The sequence below is a fragment of the Myxocyprinus asiaticus genome, chromosome 20 (assembly GCF_019703515.2).
Source record: "Myxocyprinus asiaticus isolate MX2 ecotype Aquarium Trade chromosome 20, UBuf_Myxa_2, whole genome shotgun sequence".
NCBI lineage: Eukaryota > Metazoa > Chordata > Actinopteri > Cypriniformes > Catostomidae > Myxocyprinus > Myxocyprinus asiaticus.
The window spans coordinates 8830530-8855017 of NC_059363.1; the positions used below are offsets into that span (position 1 = coordinate 8830530).

At 39.0% G+C, this 24488-nt stretch overlaps 1 protein-coding gene across 3 annotated transcripts in view; it reads right to left on the bottom strand.

The window, feature by feature from the left end:
• The window catches only part of LOC127411184 (apoptosis-stimulating of p53 protein 1-like), a 52053-nt gene extending 28545 nt beyond the window's left edge, over positions 1-23508 (bottom strand). For 2 of the 3 annotated variants that reach the window (XM_051646574.1, XM_051646572.1), the window contains exons 1-3: positions 13442-13683; positions 4676-4823; positions 2530-2649 (exon numbers count right to left, since the gene is read on the bottom strand). In XM_051646574.1, the coding sequence (XP_051502534.1) occupies positions 2530-2649; positions 4676-4823; positions 13442-13573 (400 nt within the window). In that variant the 5' untranslated portion in view covers positions 13574-13683. Of the gene's footprint in view, positions 1-2529; positions 2650-4675; positions 4824-13441; positions 13684-23346 lie in introns of those variants that run through there. The other variant, XM_051646573.1, reaches the window with a different exon arrangement.
• Positions 23509-24488: the final 980 nt, after the last annotated feature.

Genomic DNA, 24488 nt, shown 5'->3' on the forward strand with positions numbered 1-24488 from the left:
ACACTTAAAGGAATAGTTCACCCAAAAATGAAAATTCTCTCATAATTTACTCACTCTCATGCCATCCCAGATGTGTGTGACTTTCTTTCTTCTTCAGAACACAAACAAAGATTTTCAGAAGAATGTCTCAGCTCTGTAGGTCCATATAATTCAAGTGAATGGTGACCAAAACTTTGAATCTCCAAAAGCATATAAAAGCAGCATAAAAGTAATCCATAAGACTCCAGTGGTTTAATCCATGTCTTCTGAAGTGATCCAATCGGTTGCAGGTGAGAACAGACCAAAATGTAACTCCTTTTTCATTATAAATCTTGCAGTTGCAGTCTCTAGGCACAATCATGATTTCAAGCTTGATTACACTTCCTAGTGCCATCTAGTAATCTGCGCACACATCTAGCGCTAGGAAGTGTAATCATGCTTGAAAACATGATCGCCAAGGAGACTGCTGATGTCAAGATTTATAGTGAAAAATTAGTTACATTTTGGTCTGTTCTCACTCAGATTCGATTGGATCATTTCAGAAGACATTGATTAAACCACTGGAGTCATATGGATTACATTTTATGCTGCCTTTATGTGCTTTTTGAAACTTCAAAGTTTTGGTCAGCATTCTCTTGCATTGAGTAACTATAGAGCTGAGATATTCTTCTGAAAATCTTTGTTTATGTTCTGCAGAAGAAAGAAAGTCACACACATCTGGGATGGCATGAGGGTGAGTAAATGGTGAGAGAATTTTCATTTTTGGGTGAACTATTTCTTTAAGAGCCGTTCAGACTGAATAAAGCTGAGATGTGTTTTTAAAAGTTGAAGTTCTTTTTAACTTGACAGACATTTACATAGAAACACAATTCGAAAACAGCGCAGACAGAAGCAAAAACTCCTTCGGTGTGAATGGACACTTAAGGTAACGTTCTGTCTTTCCTTTTATTTCTCTGACTTTCAAACTCAGTTCAACAAAAACTACAAATTCTGTCATCATTTACTCTCATGTTATTCCAAAAATGACTTTCTTACTTTTGCAGAAATCAAACATTATGTAGCGGAATGTTTTCATACAACGAAAGCAAATGGGAATAGATGCTGTCAAGCTCCAAAAACATATAAAAAAAATCATAAAAGTAGCCCACATAATTATATGTGCTATATTCCAAGTCTTATGAAGTCATTCAATAGCTATTTTTATAAAGAAAAAACTAAATTGAAGTCATTAATCACTGAAAATCTCATTTTTCATTCACACATCTGCATTGCGATCATTTATGAGTCATGTGAAAACCAATGCGGAGAACGAAAGTCATACAGGGTTTTAATTATATGAGGGTATATAAATGATAACCGAAATTGACATTTTGGGGTTCACTGTTCCTCCAAGTCAATCTCTTTGTTTCTGTCTCTCTTTTAGGGGTGTCTTGCTGTTTGCTTTCATGATGCTTTAATAATAAGCTATTAATCATGAATTTAAAGTTGAAGTGTGTAATTTCTGCACCACTAGTGTCACCAAACAGTAATAATAGACCAAAAATAATGATTGCTTTGAAACGGCCATTGGTCGGTTAAACAGATAGTCATGCCCCGATCCCATGCTTCATGAAACCAGTGATGCTGTGACAGGCTGGTCAGATTGCTCAAACAAACAGAGCAATATTTGTTAGTGCCACAGAGCCACAGAGTTACACCTTTAAATTCAACCAACAAATTGCTTACTTAAAGTTGTCTCTGCATATCAAGCTGGGATAGGAGAACGTTTTTTAACAATGAAGAAAATTACATTTAAGGATTAATATCTTGAAGTTATAAATGCATAACGAAAGTATATAATACACCAGGTGCATCGCGACAGGTTTCAGCAACATTTAATTTGTCTGTCAACACTAAATGTGAAAATTCTGCACGACATGACACAATCACAGCCAATTAGAACATATTTGAGATTTAATCTACAGCAATGTGGAGAGGGATTTTCAACCAATGGGATTTCACAGTGGGCAGGGCTTCCAAGTGCCATAGAAACCAAGCCCAGATTCAGAAATGAACTTTTAAATTAAGGAGCAATATTTGCCCCTTGGATTTGATTTTTTGGGGGCATTTTTTTAAATCTAATTAAAAACATAAACAGTGTCTCATCTGTTTATGTCAAATACTTCAATATAATCGATTCATTAATACAAAATCTCAAGATTGAGAATTTCTTACCTCCTGCCCTAAAAATGACTGTAAATTAACAATAATTAATATTTTATGCAATAATATATACAACTATGACTATATAATAGAATATGAAGAAATATATCTGATGTGAATAAAAAACTGAAGTATTCATTACAAGGGCATCCACATTTTAAATTTCAGGGACATTTTTGTCATTTTTGGATCCGTTTTTGTCACCGAACCCCCCTAAATTTCTAACCCTGCAAGGGACAGACAAAATGTCCTGTAGCTTTGTCACATTCACAACTGGTTAGGATGATGGCTTGTCACCTTAGCGTGTTGTGCATGGTAAGGACACCACATTATGCCATTATTACCCACCATGACCAGTGTTTGTGATGGGAGACTCCTCGTGACGCAAGTAGAAATTCACTTCCTGTCGCCTCTGACCCCATTTCTGTAAGTGTTCGAACATCAGCTGATCAAAAGGGATTGCCCTCTCTGTAAATAAGAACATAGACACCATTTGTCTCAACCCTGCTGAAAAGCATATTATGCGTTTTGGATGTTGATCCTCAGCATGTGCTGCTGGTGTGCTGTTGTCCCCACCTGGCTTCTCATCTAGCTTAAACAGCATGATTTCAGCGGAGAGATCATACTAGTTAACCAGCATTTTCTGCTGGTGAGAAGCATAGTTATGCTGCGCTACCAGCTAGACCAGCATAAACCAGCCCAAACTAGCATGGAAATTCATGCTGGTCTAAAATGGTCTCTTAAGCATGAAAGCAGGGTGAATTTCTTTAATTCTAAGCTTTGCACAAAGGACCTCAATATCAAAACTGTTTCTAAAACACATAACAGGGACTATTTTAATCTAGTCAACATAGTATGAAATCATTTCTTTCTATTGGACAAGAGCCCTGTGGCAAAACATAATGGCAATGTTCAGATGAAAAAGGTCTGGGTATCCTTGCTGAAGGCTATCTTTACCGTCTTTACCAGTGTGGTCCGTGTGCGATGTGTAGGACACTGGAATAACAGGCCCACAGGAGCCGTGTAAACAAACACATGGGCTCTGAGACATCCTGACCCATATACTACCACCCACTGTCTAGGACAAACTCTGACAAGGGCGTCATTGTTATGTGATGGACAGCGTTGCTTTCTCTGTGGGATCTGGTCCATGAAGGTTTCCATTAAGTTAGTAGTGCAAAAAAAAAGCTAGCAATTATCTGTATATGTCACCCATTTTCTGTAGAAAATGTACATGTAGCATATGTCTACATAAACAGTGGTGACCCATGAGGCTAGACCAGAATTACTGTATAATTTACAGAAGTATGTAATATTATGGTTAATTCACAGTATCAGCTTCAAACAGCACGCCCACGGACCCCCTCATGAATCACTCCATTCTGTATGCCTGGCAATTTCTTGGAGTCAGAATGTACAGGTTTTTCCTGGTAAAGTCCACCAGGAAACGAAGGTATAATTCTGCTACAAATGAGCATTTCAGAGGAAGAACTAGTCACAGGACTTGCAAAACTTTGTGACTTTCAACTTTATTTTTAAAAAATCGTGTTTAATAGCAGAATTTTTGGTGAAGAACTACACTGCCCATGTGGCTGAAGAGCACAGATCCACCAATCAGAGAATCGTGGCAAACAAACCGTGCCAAACAAGCTTCGCAGCGACCCCCCTTTTCCATGATGCACTGTGAATGACACAATCAACTCGGTCCTTCTACTACATACTTGAACTACTCATATATTTGTATATATCTGAATATTTGCAATAAAATGTAAATATATTGTTTCTATACTTAAAATCGATAAGTTTAAATAGTTATAGTTATATTTTCCCATTGTTTTTAATTCGATTACGATTGTAGTTCATTCCCTCACGAAAGACAGTTAGTACACTGATTCTCAAATCCTTTTTTTTCTTCAAATCAAAGTTTGTAATGTTTGTAATGATGTTTTGTAATGATTCACATCAGAGCTGGTTGGCTTGGTTCATGGCTTAGAAATCTTTTATGAAGTACTTAATGATATCCTTATAGAAAAAAGAATGGTAAAAATACTTCCGGAGCCCAGATGGCTGAAAAAGTGGCCGGGAACTGTGGCGCCCTATTAAACATCAAAGATGTTCTGATTGGTTTTGTTTTTCACATTGCTCGGCAGTTTCGCATTTATTGTGGACAGTCATATTACTTGTCGCTGGAAACTTGTCACATCACATCTGGTTATGACACAGTGTAAACATTATAACAAAATGAACTGTGGTTGGTTGCTTTATGTGCCAATCAGACGGCTCCTTCCGGCCTAAGCTGGGAGTTCTTGGCCAGAATAAAGGGTAAAGTGTACCATATATGAAGCTAATCATTAGCTTATCACTAAGTCTGGCTCTGCATGACTGGTTTATACCTATAACAGATAGAGCATTTGGTTTTAGATTGCCTGATGATTATATATCATGAAAAGTGTAAGTCTTTATGTGCTACAATAGCTAGTGATGTTATTCGTACCTTTGCCTCTCCACACCTCAGTAAGGTGGCAGCCGCTCTCTCCAGCCTCCTTACAAAATTCCACCACATCCTTACAGAGCGTCTCTGGAGTGATGGGCACCTCGGTCAGCAGCTGCTGATTATCACTTAGGAAAACTGTCAGAATCAGCTGGAAAGAGGGAAGAATAACATCTTACTGTGAGTTAACTTGCAGCCTTTCAAGTGTGTTTCTCTATAATTTTGTTTTGCCATGTCATAATTCTTTTACTGTTTACGTTCATTTTCCCAGTGGTCTGCCCCACAACCACCTGGTCAAACAAGTATCAGTCACAAGGATGGATTAGAGAAGCATCAAAGATTTCAGAAGTTGGGTTAAATCAGGGGAAGTACATGTCTATGTACACTTACAAGAAAAAGCAATCATCTTGCCTGATTTATTATCTCCTACATACAAAAAAACATTGACACTGAAGTATAGTATGTCTTTCGGGTCTGATTTTGTGCATAAATAGAGGAGTCTGTGTTATACCCACATAAAATCTTAATTTCAAGAGTTATTTAAATAGATAGTTCACCCAAAAAATGTACATTCTCAAATTACTCACCCTCATGCCATCCCAGATGTGCATGACTTTCTTTCTTCTGCTAAACACATGCAAAGATTTTTAGAAGAATATTTCAGGTCTGTAGGTCCACACAATGAAAGTGAATGGTGGCCAGAAGTCTGAAGCTTTTGAAATGTAATCCATACAACTCCGGTGGTTAAATCCATGTCTTCAGAAGTTATATAATAGGTGTGGGTGAGAAACAGATCCATATTTAAGTATTTTTTTTACTATAAATCTCCACTTTCACTTTCATCTTCTTTTGTTTTTGGCGATTCACATTCTTTGTGCATATCGCCACCTACTGTGCAGGGAGGAGGATTTACAGTAAAAAATTATTTAAATATTGATCTGTTTCTAACCCACACCTATAATATCCCTTCTGAAGATATGGATTTAACCACTGGAGTCGTACTGATTACGTTTATGCTGCCTTTATGTCCTTTTTGGAGCTTTAAAGATCTGGCCACCATTCACTTGCATTGTATGAGCCTACAGAGCTGAGATATTCTTCTAAAAATCATAATTTGTATTCTGCAGAAGAAAGAAAGTCATACACATCTGGGATGGCATGAAGGTGGTAAAATGATGAGAGAATTAATATTTTTGGGTGAACTATCCTTTAATCCACCCACAAAATAAGACCATAAAATTGGCCATTGGATTTCCAATCAAAAAAACTTACAGTCTGGTAAACTAAATTAGAAATCGGCCAAAAATCTTTTAAGAAATGTTGATGGCATATGTTGAGGACCAAAAAAAGTTACATACTGTATACTGTGCATATTTTATTATAATCATGTCTGGCATTTTAACCAAAAAGATTAGATTTGTGAGTGGTTGTAACAACCGAGGTTGTTACCCCTCCTACCAACCACCAGAGGGAGCCCTCTCCTGAATACTAACTCTGTACCATTTCTTCTTTGGTGACTTCTTGTTTAAACTATATAAATACCATGCTGTTCCATTTTGACTTCTTGCAAAGTATTGCCAGTTTACCCTGCCTTACCAAGCGTTTTTGCATTGCCTTTGCTGATTGTTTTCATGTTATGACCACTGCCTGTTTTCCTGGATTTACTCCCTTTTGGATACCCCTTTGTTTTGTTTGCCTTGTTGGACTGTCTTTTTGGTTTATTGGATTATACCGCTTGCTTAACGACTACCTCTATTTGCCTGCCGATTTGAATTGTTTGCTTGTGTTCATAATAAACTTCCAGCACATGGATCCTAACCCCATCTCCATGGCCAAGTTCATTACAGAATACTTCTCCTAACATGGATCCAGTGGAAGTTTCACAGCTCCAGGCTGCATTCGCGCACCAGTGCGAAGTATTAAGGGGTTACCAAGACCAGCTGAACAACCTACGAGCTGCCAACGAATGTTTGACACAATACATTCACTCACTGCCAGCTCCCCATGCTAAACCGGTAAGCTTTGCTCTACCTGATAAGTTTGATGGTTCTGCTGAAAAATGCCGGGGTTTTTACGACAATGCATGATATTTTTCTCAAATCAACCTGAATCATTTGATCAAGATGCCAGGAAATGTTCTTTTTTGATGTCACTGCTTACCAGCAAAGCTCTCGATTGGGCCACCGCTGTTTGGGATAAAGATACTCAAATCCAGGTTTCATTTGATTACTTTGTTCAACAAATCCATAAAGATATCTCTGTTCAGCTACTTCATCTACGCCAGGGTCATCGATCAGCAGCGGATTATGCAGTTCTGTTCAGGACACTAGCGGCTCAGAGTGGGTGAATGATGTCGCTCTGAACACTGTTTTCCATGAAGGGCTTAACCTGAAACTCAGGACGGAACTGACCTGCAAGGGTGAAGGTATGAATCTTTCTGAATACATAACTATGGCCATCAAGATTGATAACCTGTTTCAGAATGCTTCACGGCCTCAGTTTCACTTCACCTCGAATTCTACAGTCTCAGTACAGGCCCAGGCATCCACTGTATCACCCGAACCCATGCAAGTTGCTTACACTCGCGTTTCCATGGAGGCACATCGACGCAACGAAAACCTTTGCTTTTATTGTGGCTCACCAGGTCATCTCAACGCTGCATGCCCATACAAGAAATCAAGTTCTCCTGAGTCAAGGCAAAATGTGAGTACAATGAACACTGTATCACACGTTTCACATAATTTTCTGTTACCTGTAGAGGTCTCCATTGGTGATCATGTAAAGAGTTTTACAGCTTTAGTGGATTCTGGTGCTGCTGTTAATCTCATTAATCAGGAGATTGTACAAGAACTCAACATACCCACCATTCAATGCTTCCCAATGATTAACATCACCACTGTTGACAACACTCCTATTGGTACTGGCATAACCCAACAGACTGTTCCGAAAACCATCAAGGTTGGACTTATTCATGTAGAAAAAATCTCACTATGTCATCAGCTCACCCAAGCATGCTCTTATCCTGGGTCATCCCTTGCTGGCCATCCATGACCCATCGATAACTTGGAACCAAGGTGAGCTCACGCAATGGTCAAGTTTTTGTCACAAACATTGTCTCCATGTTGCTGTTTCCATGCCTTGTCTTATCACCAGTATTGAGAGCCCCGAATCACAGAAGGAGCCCACGATCCCCAAGGAGTATGCAGAGTTCAGTGAGGTGTTTAGCAAATCAAAGCTACACAACTTCCTCCTCATCGTCCATGGGACTGCGCCATTGAACTTCTGTCCAATACAGCCCCACCGAGAAGCAAGGCATATGCATTGTCATGCCCCGAGACCTTCGCCATGGAGAATTACATTGAGGAAGCCCTTGCCTCCAGTTACATCCGTCCCTCTACCTCCCCAGCTGCTGTAGGGTTCTTTTTCGTAGAGAAGGATAGAGGTGTACATCCCTGTATCGACTATTGAGGCCTGAACTCTGTCACCACAAAGTACCGTTACCCATTACCGCTTATCCCCTCAGCCCTTGAACAACTCCGTGAGGCAAAGGTCTATACCAAACTTGATCTGAGATCTTGATCTTATTACCTTGTCAGAATCCGAGAAGGGGATGAGTGGAAAACTGCTTTCATCACCACCAGGGGACACTATGAATATTTGGTCATGCCGCATGGACTTGCTAACGCCCCCTTGGTTTTCCAGTCTTCTATCAACGAGATATTCAGAGACTTACTGAATCATTGTGTGGTGGCTTACATTGACGACATCCTCATCTACTCACAAGACATGGAACAACATATCCAGCAGGTCAAGACAGTTCTATCACGTCTCCAGGAACACCAACTATTTGTCAAGGCAGAAAAAGTGTTCCATACCTCCCATACCACTTTCCTAGGCTACAATATCAGCCATCAAGGTGTAGAAATGGATGTCTCTAAGATAACAACAGCAGTCACTGAATGGCCTCGACCTTCAGAAATCAAGGAATTACAGCAGTTTCTGGGATTCACCAACTTCTAGCGCTGTTTCATCAGGAATTACAGCATAATTGCAGCCCCACTTACGTCATTACGATCGCTCCGATCCTGACCCCAATCTTCCCTTCGTCATTGAGGTAGACGCTTCAGATTGCGGGATTGGAGCGGTCCTGTCACAACGTCATGGAACACCAGGCAAGCTTTATACTTGTGCCTTTTTCTCCAGAAAATTGAACTCTGCAGAACGTAACTATGATGTGGGAAATAAGGAATTACTTTCCATGAAAGCAGCCCTCGAAGAATGCCATCACTGGTTAGAGGGGGCAGTCCACCCTTTCCAGGTATTTACCGATCACAAAAATCTTGAATATATCAAGGTAACCAAGAGATTGAACCCGCGTCAAGCCCGATGGTCATTGTTTTTCACCAGATTAAATTTTACAGTCACTTACTGCCATGGCAGCAAGAACAACAAGGCAGATGCACTTTCACACAGACATGATCCACCCTACCTCCAACCTCACCCTGGGTCCATTCTGCCACTATCTGTCATCATAGCACCGATTAGTTGGAACATCGTGGAGGAGATACAACGAGCACAACAGCATGAACCGTCACCTCCTAACTGCCCCCCGACCAAGCACTACGTACCCCAAGCTATATGTCAGAGGACTATCCAATGGGTCCACACTTCCTTGAGCACTGGACATCCTGGCATCCAAAGAACTGTTTCCCTGGTGCGTAATTCCTTCTGGTGGCCAACTTTGATTCATGATATAACTAAATATGTAAAGTCTTATCAGGTGTGTGCCCAATCCAAGACCCCCAGATAAATGCCCACGGAGTTGCTTCAACCACTGCCAATACCAAAAAGACTATGGTCCCACTTGTCAATCGACTTCGTCACAGACCTGCCAAACTCCCATGGTAACACTACCCCCATCCCAACTATCAGCCAGGACAGAGGGTCTGGTTGTCCACAAGGGATCTCAAGTTGCGGCTACCCTGCAGGAAGCTCAGTCCAAGGTATGTGGGTCCTTTCAGAATTATCAGTCAAATAAACCCAGATACTTACCGTTTAGAGCTTCCTGCTAATTACCGCATCTCTCCTTCCTTCCATGTGTCCTTGCTGAAACCCGTCCACCCGGTGTCTGGCTCTGGAACCACGGATTCTGAGCCTCCACCTCCATTGGAGGTAGATGGAGCCCCAGCGTATATGGTCAGAGAGATCATGGCCTCAAGAAGACAAGGGAGCCAGATGCAACACTTGGTGGACTGGGAGGGCTACGGACCAGAGGAGAGATCATGGGTAGCCGCCAAGGACATATTGGACCCATCCCTGATCCAAGAATTTCATCATGCCCATCCTAATTGTCCAGCACCACGACCAAGGGGACATCCCAGCAGAAGAACACCAAGAGTTGTTCGTGGGGGGGGGGGCAGGTTTGTTACCCCTCCTACCAACCGCCAGAGGGAGCCCTCTCCCGAATAATAACTCTGTACCTTTTCTTCTTTGGTGACTTCCTGTTTAAACTATATACAGTTGTGCTCAAAAGTTTGCATACGCTGGCAGAAATTGTGAAATTTTGGCATTGATTTGGAAAATATGACTGATCATGCATAAAAAACTGTCTTTTATTTAAGGGTAGTGATCATATGAAGCCATTTATTATCACATAGTTGTTTGGCTCCTTTTTAAATCATAATGATAACAGAAATCACCCAAATGACCCTGATCAAAAGTTTACATACCCTTGAATGTTTGACCTTGTTACAGACACACAAGGTGACACACACAGGTTTAAATGGCAATTAAAGGTTAATTTCCCATACCTGTGGCTTTTTAAATAGCAATTAGTGTCTGTGTATAAATAGTCACTGAGTTTGTTAGCTCTCACGTGGATGCACTGAGCAGGCTAGATACTGAGCCATGGGGAGCAGAAAAGAACTGTCAAAAGACCTGCATAACAAGGTAATGGAACTTTATAAAGATGGAAAATGATATAAAAAGATATCCAAAGCCTTGAAAATGCCAGTCAGTACTGTTCAATCACTTATTAAGAAGTGGAAAATTCAGGGATCTCTTGATACCAAGCCAAGGTCAGGTAGACCAAGAAAGATTTCGGCCACAACTGCCAGAAGAATTGTTCGGGATACAAAGAAAAACCCACAGGTAACCTCAGGAGAAATACAGGCTGCTCTGGAAAAAGATGGTGAGGTTGTTTCAAGGAGCACAATATGATGATACTTGAACAAAAATGAGCTGCATGGTAGAGTTGCCAGAAAGAAGCCTTTACTGCGCCAATGCCACAAAAAAGCCTGGTTACAATATGCCCGACAACACCTTGACACGCCCCACAGCTTCTGGCACACTGTAATTTGGAGTGACGAGACCAAAATAGAGTTTTATGGTCACAACTATAAGCGCTATGTTTAGAGAGGGGTCAACAAGTATTGTGCTCCTTGAAACAACCACACCGTCTTTTTCCAGAGCAGCTTGTATTTCTGTATTTCATGTTATGACCACTGCCTGTTTTCCTGGATTTACTGCCTTTTGGATACCCCTTTGTTTTGTTTGCCTTGTTGGACTGTCTTTTTTTGTTTATTGGATTATACCGCTTGCTTAACGACTACCTCTATTTGCCTGCCGATTTGGATTGTTTGCTTGTGTTCATAATAAACTTCCAGCACATGGATCCTAACCCCATCTCCATGGCCAGTTCATTACAGTGGTACTTGCCTGTGCAAAAATCTCGGCCACAATGTTAGGGTGTTGTTAAACGGGGCTGCATGTTTTTTTAATGTATTGCTATGTGGTTGTTTACTGGCCCATGTCAAAAGAGACCACACTCAAGTCCCTAAATATGGCATGGGTCCCTTCTTCAATGTAAATCTGAGAGATTTTTATCAGTCTGAAATTCTTCTCCTCAACAAACCACAGAACTTGAGGTATCATACATGTCCATCACATAAACTTTAATAGGGTAGGGTGAGGGATACTGTCTTACCATAATATGTGCAATATTAATATTGGTGCTTGCTTAAAATCTTAGGAAAATAAAAGACATGATAATAGTTTGAAAAAAATAAATCTGTCATATTAGATAAACTTTGCTTAGAGTCTGCAGAACAGTAAGAATGATTGCAATAAATACTGTACATCTTTGTAGGTATATTAGGTATTTGGGCAATGTGTGTATTTTACTGTGCCTGTCACCAATAAATGTAATCACACTGATGTATCTTTCAGTTCCTGTCGCATCACTTCACTTAAAAATGTAAATACATTTGATAGATCTGTCTAAATTCAGTTCTCACCCTAGAGCAGGAATGGGGCACTATACTCCTACAGTGAAACACAATCTCTCCAATCAACCGAGCACCAGATTGAAAGGGAAATTCTGAAAGGGTTGGATTACAGGGCAGAGCTATAATAATCTGATTAGGAGGGGGTGCAAACATTCAAGCGTGTGGCCACAGAGAGCTAAGGAAACTGTTTCCCTGACTAAAGCCAAACAAATCCAGAGAGGGAAATGTTGCTGTGATCTGTGAAGACAGCGGATAATCCCGATCTGGAGAGCTGCCTGGAATTTCATTGTCACAAGATTTCAAATTAAAATAGCACAAGTCCAAAAAGAAAGAAAGAAAAAAAGTCAAATCATGCTAAGACTTTGTCTGAACAATTCAATGACTGGACAGCCATGAACAAAAGAAGAAGAAAAAAAGTAAAGCAAATAAATTAAATAATAAATGACTAATAAACACTTAATAAGGTTATATTTGTTAACATTAATAAATGCATTACATATCAACAATGAACAATACTAACGATGAACAATAATTATTTACAGCATTTATTAATTTTCGTTCATGTTAATTGATAAAAAAATACAACTGTTAATTTTTAGTTCATGTAGGTTCATAATGCATTAACTAATGTTATTGTATACAACTTTTAATTTTAAACATGTATTAGTACATGCTGACTTTAACATTAACCAAGATGAATAAGTTCATAAAAGTATTGTTCATTGTTAGTTCATATTAACTAATGTAGTTAACTAATGTAAACTAATACAACCTTATTTTAAAGTGTTACCAATTAAATAAACAAAAGAATATAAAAAGAAAACCGAAAGTTTGTGAATCCTGGGAAAACTGAAACTGTACTTAATTTGTTGCCTCTTTTTCTTTTTAAGGAATGTTCCGGGTGAAATATAAAAATTTCTTTCAACATCATCTGAGGCATGTTGTCACTAGACTTGTTCTTCAGTATTTAAAACAAACAAACAAAAGCTTGCTAAAAGATACATGCTTATGTATAATGTTAGTCTATGGGGTAACATAGCCAATATTGACACATAAACTTCCAGTGTAAATGGATTGCTGTTAACACATTTGTTTGTTTTTACAAGTTGAAATTATTTTCTGTGATAATTAAACAACATTACCAGAATGTTTCTGAAGTCTCACATGCTCGTGTGCAAGAAACAAACAACTATCCTATTCAAGCATTCTTTAAACTTGTGTGAATTAGTAACCTTTGACTATCAGCATACTGTATCTGCAATACATTTCATTCTCTATAGCAAGACTTCATTCAACACTACTCACATCCTTAAATACTTTACCCACATACACATGTACTTAAACTAACAAAGTAACAGACATCAATCTTCAGAAATCTCTTCTAGCCATGTGCCGGGCATGTCCCGCTATTTTAAGTCGAACACAAGTGCCTAAACTTCTATATTCAGCGTCCCCTATCTTGCATGCTTTTAAGCCCTTTCACCTTAGTCGCCCTGTGTGGCGCCTTCGGTTTCCCCTCCTCTTTTCCCTGCATCCCTGATCTCTTCTGCAGCCAGGGCCTGCCCTTAGAGGTGCTGACCAGGCTGCGTAGCACCATGTTGATGAACCTCCTCATGGAACTTTTTAGGTTTGCGCAGGAGTGGAGGAGCCGGAAGCCCAGGCGCTGGGGAGCTGCCTGTTGCCTTTGAGGTTTACTCAGTCTGTCTCTAGGTGCCTGACTGTCTGTCTGAATGTGTGTGTGTGAGAGTAGATTCTGGAGTAAGAGTGGTTTGGGAAAGGGGAGGGCAGTGGGCAAGGGTGGGCAGGCTCTCTCTCCCTAAACTGCATTCCCCCAGGAACAACAGAGGTGCCAGGGTGAGATAAGAGGTATCTGATGACAATAGACAGATCGTTCAGTGACAGGTCACTGATAGAGCAAATCCAACTCAAGGCTCCTGCACGTGTGGTAGACGTCAGACTTGTTGATATATTCAGGGAAAAAATTAATTGCTATTAGGAAGTCATCCCACTTATGTTATCAAACAAACAAGTGTGCGAAAGGAACAGATAAACAGAGAGCTCTTGATGTATACACTGGCTTTACAATTTGAACAGATAGGTATGTTTTGTCTAGACAAACGTTAATGTTGGCTTAAAAAAGCCTTTTCTGATAGTTTAAACTAAAAGTTTAAATCTAGCTAGAAAGTGTCCTTGGACGGACGGACGGACAGACGGAGAGACTTGTGTGGGTTTTGAATTTTTGACAGTTGGAGTTTGAATTGTCTTGGCCCGATTGAACATTCAGTCAATGTAAGTCTATGGGATTTGTTTCAAATTTTTGTTTGTCCGCTGTGCGACACCTGTAAGTCCGATCAAAGACTTTTTAACAAGTCAGTCCACTCGGCGGCCATCTTTGGAATGCTCTCAGGCAGGCTGGTGTAATGGTGGCCAGCTGATAGATAGCTGTGCAATGTATAAATGTCACTCTTCTGACCTCAAGAGGTGCACTAGTGACTGACGCTAGAGTTTGTAGCTTTTAGCCTACTTGTTAGCGCATCTGCCTCCCATGCCGGAGACACCGGTCCGAGTCCCATACGGAGTGGGTAGAACAGGAGCGTCACAATGGTGCCGTGACCCGGATGGGAGTGAGGTTTAGGGGGCTGAGTGTAATGGTGGCCAGCTGATAGATAGCTGTGCAATGTGTATAAACTTCACTCTTCTGACCTCAAGCGGTGCACTAGTGACTGACGCTAGAGGTTGTAGCTTTTAGCCTACTTGTTAGCGCACCTGCCTCCCATGCCGGAGATGCCGGTTCGAGTCCCATACGGAGCGGGTAGAACAGGAGCGTCACAATGGTGCCGTGACCCGGATGGGAGTGAGGTTTAGGGGGTGAGTGTAATGGTGGCCAGCTGACAGATAGCTGTGCAATGTGTATAAACCTCACTCTTCTGACCTCAAGAGGTACACTAGCGACTGATGTTAGAGTCTTTAGCGTCAGTCGCTAGTGTACCTCTTGAGGTCAGGAGAGTGAAGTTTATACACATTGCACAGCTATCTATCAGCTGGCTCCCGTTACACTGGGCAGCTATTTTTCTATGTAAACAAGTGGCATACAAGTGCAGCTCCTATATACTTGAATGGGGAAGACCGAAATCTCCAAAATGGTTGGTCAATATTACAATCAAAGAACATATTTCAAATCAGCAGTAAAAAGGCAGGACTTCCTTTACATTTGTTGACCTGTGGGCATTCCAATTTCTCCCATACATTTTAATAGAAGTAGCCCGTCTCTGCTAAATAGTCTCTGGTCCGATCAATTAGATAATATATATCACACTAAGTCAGAACAGCCTGAAGGTCTGCAAAGTTTGGTGGATATAGTTTGAAAGCTCTAGGGGGTGTTAAAGTTGATAATTGTGGTCTTGGTTTAGAGATTTTTGAAAAACCCTAAACCAAGTCTGCAGAATAACTTCACCATAGATTGCTAGGTGGTTGTTTCCTAGCCCAAGTCAAAAGAGTCCACCTCCATGTCTCTGTGATATTCTGAACCCTAGATATGGTTTGGGTCCCTCTTTCAATGTGTCTATTTGAATTTTTTGCCAGTTTTATCATCTGCCAGGCAAACATTGCAAGTCTGATTGCTTAGAAAAGTAAACTTCTGAAAAAAGAAAAAACCTAATTATGACCAAGAATAATAGGGATTTTTGCTTAAGCATGCACCACTGATAACTAATAACGAAACCATAATTTCTGTTTTGTTTAGGCATACTTATCCTTTCACGATTGTGCAGTGTGTACCCTGTATATCAAAATGCTTTTCTGATACCAAAGATGGAGGTAAAGTCGCAGTACCCAATGCTTTGTCAATAATAAATCTCAGGACACAGGCTGGCCTTGTCACGGTGGGTCTCAGCCTGTCCTGACAAATAGAGCTCTGGCTAGAGACACTTTAGTCTGGGTATAGCTGCCCAGTTTCCACTGTAAAAACTGTTATTGCTTCCTTTAGTTTTGTATCATCAAGACACAGTTTAAACTGGTTCTTTGAAAATTCCTGAAAAAAGACACTAAACAATTCAGTGAAATATTGAATGCAATATTACATGGTCAAACTACTAAATCCTACACACATGTTTCAAGCACTAGCTACAAATGTACTCAACCACTCTTTTATTTTTATTTTTATTTAATTAATTTTTTTGCTTTAGATGGAGAATGTACCCCCCTGAGGCATTATGTAATTGTTAACACTGTGAATGCTCACCTGATTTACTGTACAGGGCTGTCAATAGGGTGTCCATAGCAACGACTGCCTCCATGGAAACATGTCAGTTTCCCTCACTACACTCTTAGATTAAGACTTGCATAAGTTAAGAGCAGTTAACGGCAGTAAACAACACACTCAATCTTCTGAGCATTTAATGGCCTGTCAGTTCCTCATTCTCATGGCCAACACCTGGACCCAGTGAGCTTATGTTTAGATTTCATGTTTAATGGAAGTTTAGGGTTTAATAGCATGGTAAAGCAACAAAAAGGCAACTGAAAACCATCCATACTGAAACAACTAAAATATTAAAACAATTAGCCATGGATTAATTTTCTTTTCCATGTAGGAAAAATTATTGGTTGGGGTTATGTGATTATGAGATTGGAGAATGTGTGATTGTCATAGGATGTGAGAATTGGTGGAGGGAAAACTGTTCGAAAGGGGGTTAGATGGGGTCATAATTCGGGGACAGGGTCAATGAAGGCAAGCTAATTGCTAACCATATTGGAATACTGGTACTTTTTTTCCTTTACAAAACTGAAAAAATTAAATTGAACTTCTAACATTTTAGTTTATTTATTGACACAACAACAACTTTCCTTAATAATATCTAAAAACAATGTGCTTAATTAATGAAACAACTTAAATTGTCTAATTGAATTGAATGCTGCAATTAATGTAAGAATGGGTTTATGAAGAATGTATTTAAAGAAATGTTTTGGCTTCAGTACGTTAAGCTCAATTGACAGCATTTGTGGCTTGATGTTAATTACTGCAGAAAATAATTTCGACTAATTTATTTAAAACAAAAAAAGCAAAAAGGGTTACAGTACAGCTCTTTTGTAACTGAATGGGGCCAATCAATAAATGTTAAAATACACAAAAAGTATATCCATAAGACATAAACATTATACGTGTTAACATGATTATAGTGTGATAAAATCAGTTACCGGGACTACAGGGTTTACAGGCTTAACAAGTGTATATTTTAACGTTTATGGACTGACTCCATTTACTTCCATTGTAACTACCTTATTGTAACCGCAATTTTTGCTTTCTTTTAGTCAAAAGTCAAAATTATTTTTTGTGGTAATCAACATTATGCCACAAATGCTGATGATTGGAACCTGGAACATTCCTTTAAGACTGGTTTTATGAATTATTTACACATAAATATGTTCTGCTCATGTTGCATGAATAAGGCCCATATATTACATTATATAATGCTTAAGATAGATCAATAGTTCATGGAAATATATAAATCAAAGTTTAACAACATTTCTATTTAAATTTACATTAACTAATGATCCAGATAGCATTATAGAATGTAATAATGTTTGTCAATTGTTTTATTGAACGTTATTATAAAGTATTACTTTCTTTTCGTACCAAGATATTTTATTGCTATGACCTCTCATTTGGGCAGTGTTTAATATGTCATTCCTGTCTTCAGTGGTCATAAATGTTTACAGCCCTTTTCTACTGATACTGTATATATAAACAAACTTGATCACAAAATAATCAAAGTAGCCATTAATGCAAAGTTCCAGCACAGGAGCCAATTCCCTATGCAGAGGTAAAGATACAGCAATACTGAAGCAATGCCATTGAATAATGAGACTCTGGGGAGATCAGAGTGACACTAGTGAAGACTCTAATAACTACAGATCATACAGGCTCAGTCTTACTCTACAGCAATGTGGATTGTTTAGGATCATGACCTGCCAACACTCTCTGTTCCGAGTGCAGATGAAGTTGTAATTTCACAGCCAGAATGCTGCCTGCCACATAGTACCAGGGGTGGACTGGCCATAGGGAAAACCGGGACTTTCCCCGGTGGGCCAGCCATGAAGAGGGCCGCTAAACAGCGCAGCGATATACAGAAAAGGACAGCGACAACAGCGTTCTCCATAGCAACGTAACATCCCGTGGCGCTTGTGTAAATAACAAACACAGCATCTGAGAAAGACTTTGTTATTTTACTTTCTGTTGCTTCGCTTTATTTACATATATTCCACAGTGGCTGTGTTTATTTCCTTAACTTTCTGCAGCCAAATTACGCAGCAATAGTGGGGATTTCTCTCTTACATAAAACACCGGTATTCCCCCAGTGTATGACTGCATATATGCGGAGGTAACGGACAATCGATAATTTATACTAGTGTTTATGAATGAGTATAGATTATTGTGTATGTGCTTTCCCTCATGTACTCCTGGAAATGTTGACGTTTTTCTGCTTTGTTTACTTCTTGTTCGGCTCCATTCGATGACGTGTGTCACGCACGTGCACTCTTCAAAAACCTGTGAGAACGCCGCTTATGTGTTTACATGGCCAGATAAACTGTGTTCTCCGGGATAAACCTAGGTGTGTTAAACCGCTTTCTCTTAATCCCTTAAATGGCGTAAGGAAACTCGTGTTCTCGTTTACATGGCGTTTCAGAATGCCCCTTTCTGCAAAAACCCTGAAATAAACCATTTTCTTAAGTGCATGTAAACGGGGTCACTGAGAGCACCTGGAGAGCGCGCTTGTTTGATTGACACCGAGAGCGCTCATGCTGAAGGGGGAGAAGCTAATAGCACTCATGATCGCTCAAACAGTCTCATGACTCACGTTCCATCACGTATACTCAGTTTTGTATTTGCATGATTATTTGTTGTTTAATTCATTTTTATGCCCGTTTGTAGTCTCTTTATCCTCTCCGTCCTCACTGTGCAGCAAGTCAGAATAACTACCGTATTGACTCTAGTAAATGGTTAGCTTAATATTCATACACATGATATTCTTACACATGTTTTAAAACCAACTGGCATATTCATCTAAATTACAGCATGTCTGAACGTTTAAATTTGTGAATGCTTAGAACTGCCACCAACTCACCCTCCAAAGGCCACACTGTATGCTTCAAAGGCTGAGCAAGTTCTCATTCATTAGAGTAGCAGTGCATGCGTGCTGCAAAAAAGATCGGCCCTGAATCTAGGCATGATTGTCCGATTGCCGATCACAGATTTAAGATGAAAATCGGCCGATTTAGATCAGTGGCTGATCGATCGGTGCATCCCTAGACCAATGTGTGCAACAGCAATCGCAAGTGGCACAATTTGTTCAATCTATAACTAGAACTTGACGAGGAGAGACAGACTACTAGCAACTGAACATTTGTCACGGTTCCTCTGAAAGCTTTTATAGTTGATTCCACAGGACATGAACAGGATTCTGGGAAGTTAATACATTTCCCTGTTAACTGCCCCAATATGCAAACAAACTCATACTACATTGACAGGGTATAGCTGTCATAGACATGGAACATAAAAGTTGACAGACAGACAGACAGACAGATAGATAGAACAGACAGAAAGACAGACAGACAGACAGACAGACAAAATGCTGTTAACAATTTTTCATTGCAAAACAGAATAACCCTTGTTTAGTGAATAAGAAAATTCTCCAGACTTTAATGAACTTAACATCAATCATATTTATCATATTTAACATTTTATTTATCTTGTCCCAGAGGGAAAAAATACTCTTGGATTTCTCAACTGGCAGTTGTAGCATAAATATTTATGAACACAGCATGCACCAAGGAAACACATAAAAACTCAAAAGACCAATATGAATGTGTGGTTGCTTGACAGATCCATTTTCAAGCTCTAGCCGGATTTAAGGACCTCAAAGCTCTAGTATTCTTATAGTTACATCATGTCAATCTAAGGCCCTGAAGTTAATTGCACATATCCGAATTGGAATTCAACATGTCATGCAATGATCTTTCGATCATGTGTTCCTGTAGCTCAAATGGAGGAGTATGGCACTAACAATGACAAGGTTGTGGGTTTGCATCCCAGTGAAAACACATACTAGTAAAATCTATACGCTGAATATACAGTAAATCGCTTTTGGATTAAAATATAAATGCATAGTGAAGGGTAAATGGGGAAAATAATCTAAAGGGAATGAGGCACACTCCTGTCACTAACTCATCAACTGACATTCACTACAGAGGAAGTGTGTAGTCCATTAACTTTGTCAGTTAACTCTAAATCCAGTCTTTCTGAATTCCAAAGGTGACTGCCTATGCAAAGGTGAAAGGTCAACTTCAGCACAGGGGATGTTCCTTTTTTCACCTCTGATCTTTGACCCTATCTGGCTCCCTGTGTCGTCTCTTCTCAAATGTGTTCTAATGAGAGATATTCTCTTTGGGTCCGATTATTTAAACACTGCTTCTTCTTGTAACTTGAATGCCAGTTTTTAGAAGTGTATATTTTCTCATAAAACGTATCAGCATGCAGGGAAAGTTTCTGTGGAAAGTCTGGAAAATGTGCTCCGGGATTTGGGGTGCAAGGGCTCAAAACCCTGAGTTTGTCACGATTCAGGAATTCTGACAACTGACCCAACCTCTCCTCTCCATAGCTCAACACACAGTGCCTCAAAATACTTCCCGCAGGCTTATGTTTCATTCATAACAGCCACAAACCGCATCATTCTTACACAGGAAACAAATGACAATACAAGAAGAATGTGACAGGGTTTGGAGCACACACAAAAAGAATATAAGGATATTAAAAAATAATAAAGTCAGAAAATGTAGAATGAATGAAATAAATAGAATATACTTCTTTCTGGTGTAAATTGGATAAGTCAATCATTAGTATTGCAAGGAAAAGTAGCAGAAGAATATTTACTATATAAGCTATAATTTCTAAATGTAGTAGATCAACATTAAAATGTAGGTAAATGGCCACTAGAAAAACTTAGTATTCAGTAGCCCCAAAAAGTATTGGGGCATTTAAGCCACATTTACAAATGCATGAATGTGCATTAGATTGCATTAGATGACAAAATATCAATCAAGTGACAGTTCTTTAAAGTCAGATATCATTTTAAGCAAACCATTTCACTACATTTTGTAAGGTTTTAAATGATAAAACAATAGATATACTTCTAAAATAGCACAGTTGTGCTCAAAATTTACATACCCTGGCAGAAATTGTGACATTTTGGCATTGATTTTGAAAATGTGACGGATCATGCAAATAAACTGTCTTTTATTTAAGGATAGTGATCATATGAAGCCATTTATTATCACATAGTTGTTTGGCTTCTTTTTAAATCATAATGATAACAGAAATCACCCAAATGGCCCTGATCAAAAGTTTACATACCCTTGAATGTTTGGCCTTGTTACAGACACACAAGGTGACACACACAGGTTTAAATGGCAATTAAAGGTTAATTTCCCACACCTGTGGCTTTTTAAATTGCAATTAGTGTCTGTGTATAAATAGTCAATGAGTTTGTTAGCTCTCACTTGGATACACTGAGCAGGCTAGATACTGAGCCATGGGGAGCAGAAAAGAACTGTCAAAAGACCTGTTTAACAAGGTAAATGGAACTTTATAAAGATGGAAAAGGATATAAAAAGATATCCAAAGCCTTGAAAATGCCAGTCAGTACTGTTCAATCACTTATTAAGAAGTGGAAAATTCAGGGATCTCTTGATACCAAGCCAAGGTCAGGTAGACCAAGAAAGATTTCAGCCACAACTGCCAGAAGAATTGTTTGGGATACAAAGAAAAACCCACAGGTAACCTCAGGAGAAATACAGGCTGCTCTGGAAAAAGACGGTGTGGTTGTTTCAAGGAGCACAATACGACGATACTTGAACAAAAATGAGCTGCATGGTCGAGTTGCCAGAAAGAAGCATTTACTGCACCAATGCCACAAAAAAGCCTGGTTACAATATGCCCGACAACACCTTGACACGCCTCACAGCTTCTGGCACACTGTAATTTGGAGTGACAAGACCAAAACAGAGCTTTATGGTCACAACCATAAGCGCTATGTTTAGAGAGGGGTCAACAAGTATTGTGCTCCTTGAAACAACCACACTGTCTTTTTCCAGAGCAGCCTGTATTTCTCCTGAGGTTACCTGTGGGTTTTTCTTTGTATCCCGAACAATTCTTCTGGCAGTTGTGGCTGAAATCTTTCTTGGTCTACCTGACCTTGGCTTGGTATCAAGAGATCCCTGAATTTTCCACTTCTTAATAAGTGATTGAACAGTACTGACTGGCATTTTCAAGGCTTTGGATATCTTTTTATATCATTTTCCATCTTTATAAAGTTCCATTACCTTGTTACGCAGTTCTTTTCTGTTCCCCATGGCTCAGTATCTAGCCTCCTCAGTGCATCCACGTGAGAGCTAACAAACTCATTCACTTTATACACAGACACTAATTGCAATTTAAAAAGCTACAGATGTGGGAAATTAACCTTTAATTGCTATTTAAACCTGTGTGTGTCACCTTGTGTGTCTGTAACAAGGCCAAACATTCAAGGGTATGTAAACTTTTGATCTTGTTTGAACTTGTTTTTTTGCATGATCTGTCATATTTTCAAAATCAATGCCCAAATTTCACAGTTTCTGCCAGGGTATGCAAACTTTTGAGCACAACTATATTTGGACATTTTCTGGGTGTCAAATTGTGTGTGGGGTCCTAATTTAATGTGATGAACTACCACCTGTTTGAACTTGAAGGAAACTGACTTTATATACCCATTAAAAATCACCAATTTGTGAAATGGGTTAGTTAAAAATGTACTACTAAGTTAGTTCTGAGAAAAGTTCCAGCATAATTTGCTTAAAGATGTCACTTGTATATTTCAGTGTCACTTACGTTTCCAAATATTCTCAACTATGTATATACAGTATATACACAGTTTATAGGAAAATATAGCTCTGGTTGTTCTGCATGTCACTCACTCTGGATATGAGTAAGCCAATTACATTCTTTTAAAATCACAAGAGTCATATACAGTTGTTGTTGTTCTGTTATACACAGAATAAATGACATATTACAAGTCATAATTTATCTAATCTCCTCACAAGAAGGTTTTAGAGAATATTAAACCCTATATAAAACAAACACCATTGCATCATGAATTTCTTATAATCAGGAGCAATAGATGATAAGCTATAAGAATCTAATTTCTTCATAGTATGCAAATCTAACGGAAGTCTTGCAATCCAATAGAATGTAAGAAGCGAAAGTATAGACAAGTTCTGAATGAATGTTGAATGCAAGCTGTCAATCATATCTCAGTCTGAGCAGCGCAACAAAGTATCATCAGGCTGTTGCAAACTTACCGGCATCATGATTGGGGATTAGCAAAATCTAGCCTCAAATAAAAAAAAAATTCCTCTTTTTAACTCCCTCTTTCCCGAAGAAGAGTGGGCAAATAGTGAAATGACGAATTATATCATTCAAGCCCGTTGAGTTTGGTCCTGTGAATCTGGTGAAAGGACGCCCCAATTCTATAGCTTCGGTGTTTTGTGCTGGTTTAAGCAGTCCAGACAGAAATTACGAATTCTATTACTGCGAAGGCTTAGCTCATAAATATTAAGTAGACGCTGACGTTGCTTGGTAACCTTCCTGGAGCGTCCAGAAGCGTGAGGAGCCGTTCACGCCAAATGCGGTTTTCCAATTTGTTTTTTTATAGTCTCGCACAAGTGCCTAGCGTTTATAGACGCCACGAAAAGTAAAAATAACTTCAATAGAAAAAAGTCAAGAGACACTGGATTCTGTTCTATTCGTTGGGCTACGTCTAGCTTTTTAGCGTAGCCTATGAACGCCTTCGGGCTGAACATCCCCTTGCGCAATTAATATTCATGAGTCAGGCCTTCGTCATAGTAGGATTCGTAAACTCGTGTCCGGTGAACCTGCTGCATTGCTCCTACTTGTGGTCAAAATAAGAAAATTCAAGCAATAAGAAAGGACTACGTTCCGAAATTGCACGAATATTCTCGGCGTTTGAACTGTATGCATATATATATATATATATATATATATATATATATATATATATATATATATATATATATATATATATTTTTTTTATTTTATTTTATGATTTTATTGTCACATTCATCATTTAAACTTTAACAGATCATTTTCATTCCGAGGATGTAATAACATGGTAATGTGGTTAGTTATAACTGTATATAGTTATAGCTACAATAGTTTTAAAGCTACAACGTGCATGTACTAACAAAAAAAATACCATGGATATCCCATGTTTTTGGACATGTTACCATATTGGCATGTTTTTATAAATGGCAGTACCATGTTTATATATATATATATATATATATATATATATATATATATATATATATATATATATATCACACACACACACACACACACACACACACACACACATACATACTTTGGTCTACTATATGAATATGATTATCAATCGGTACCAATGTATACCTCAAATTTCCAT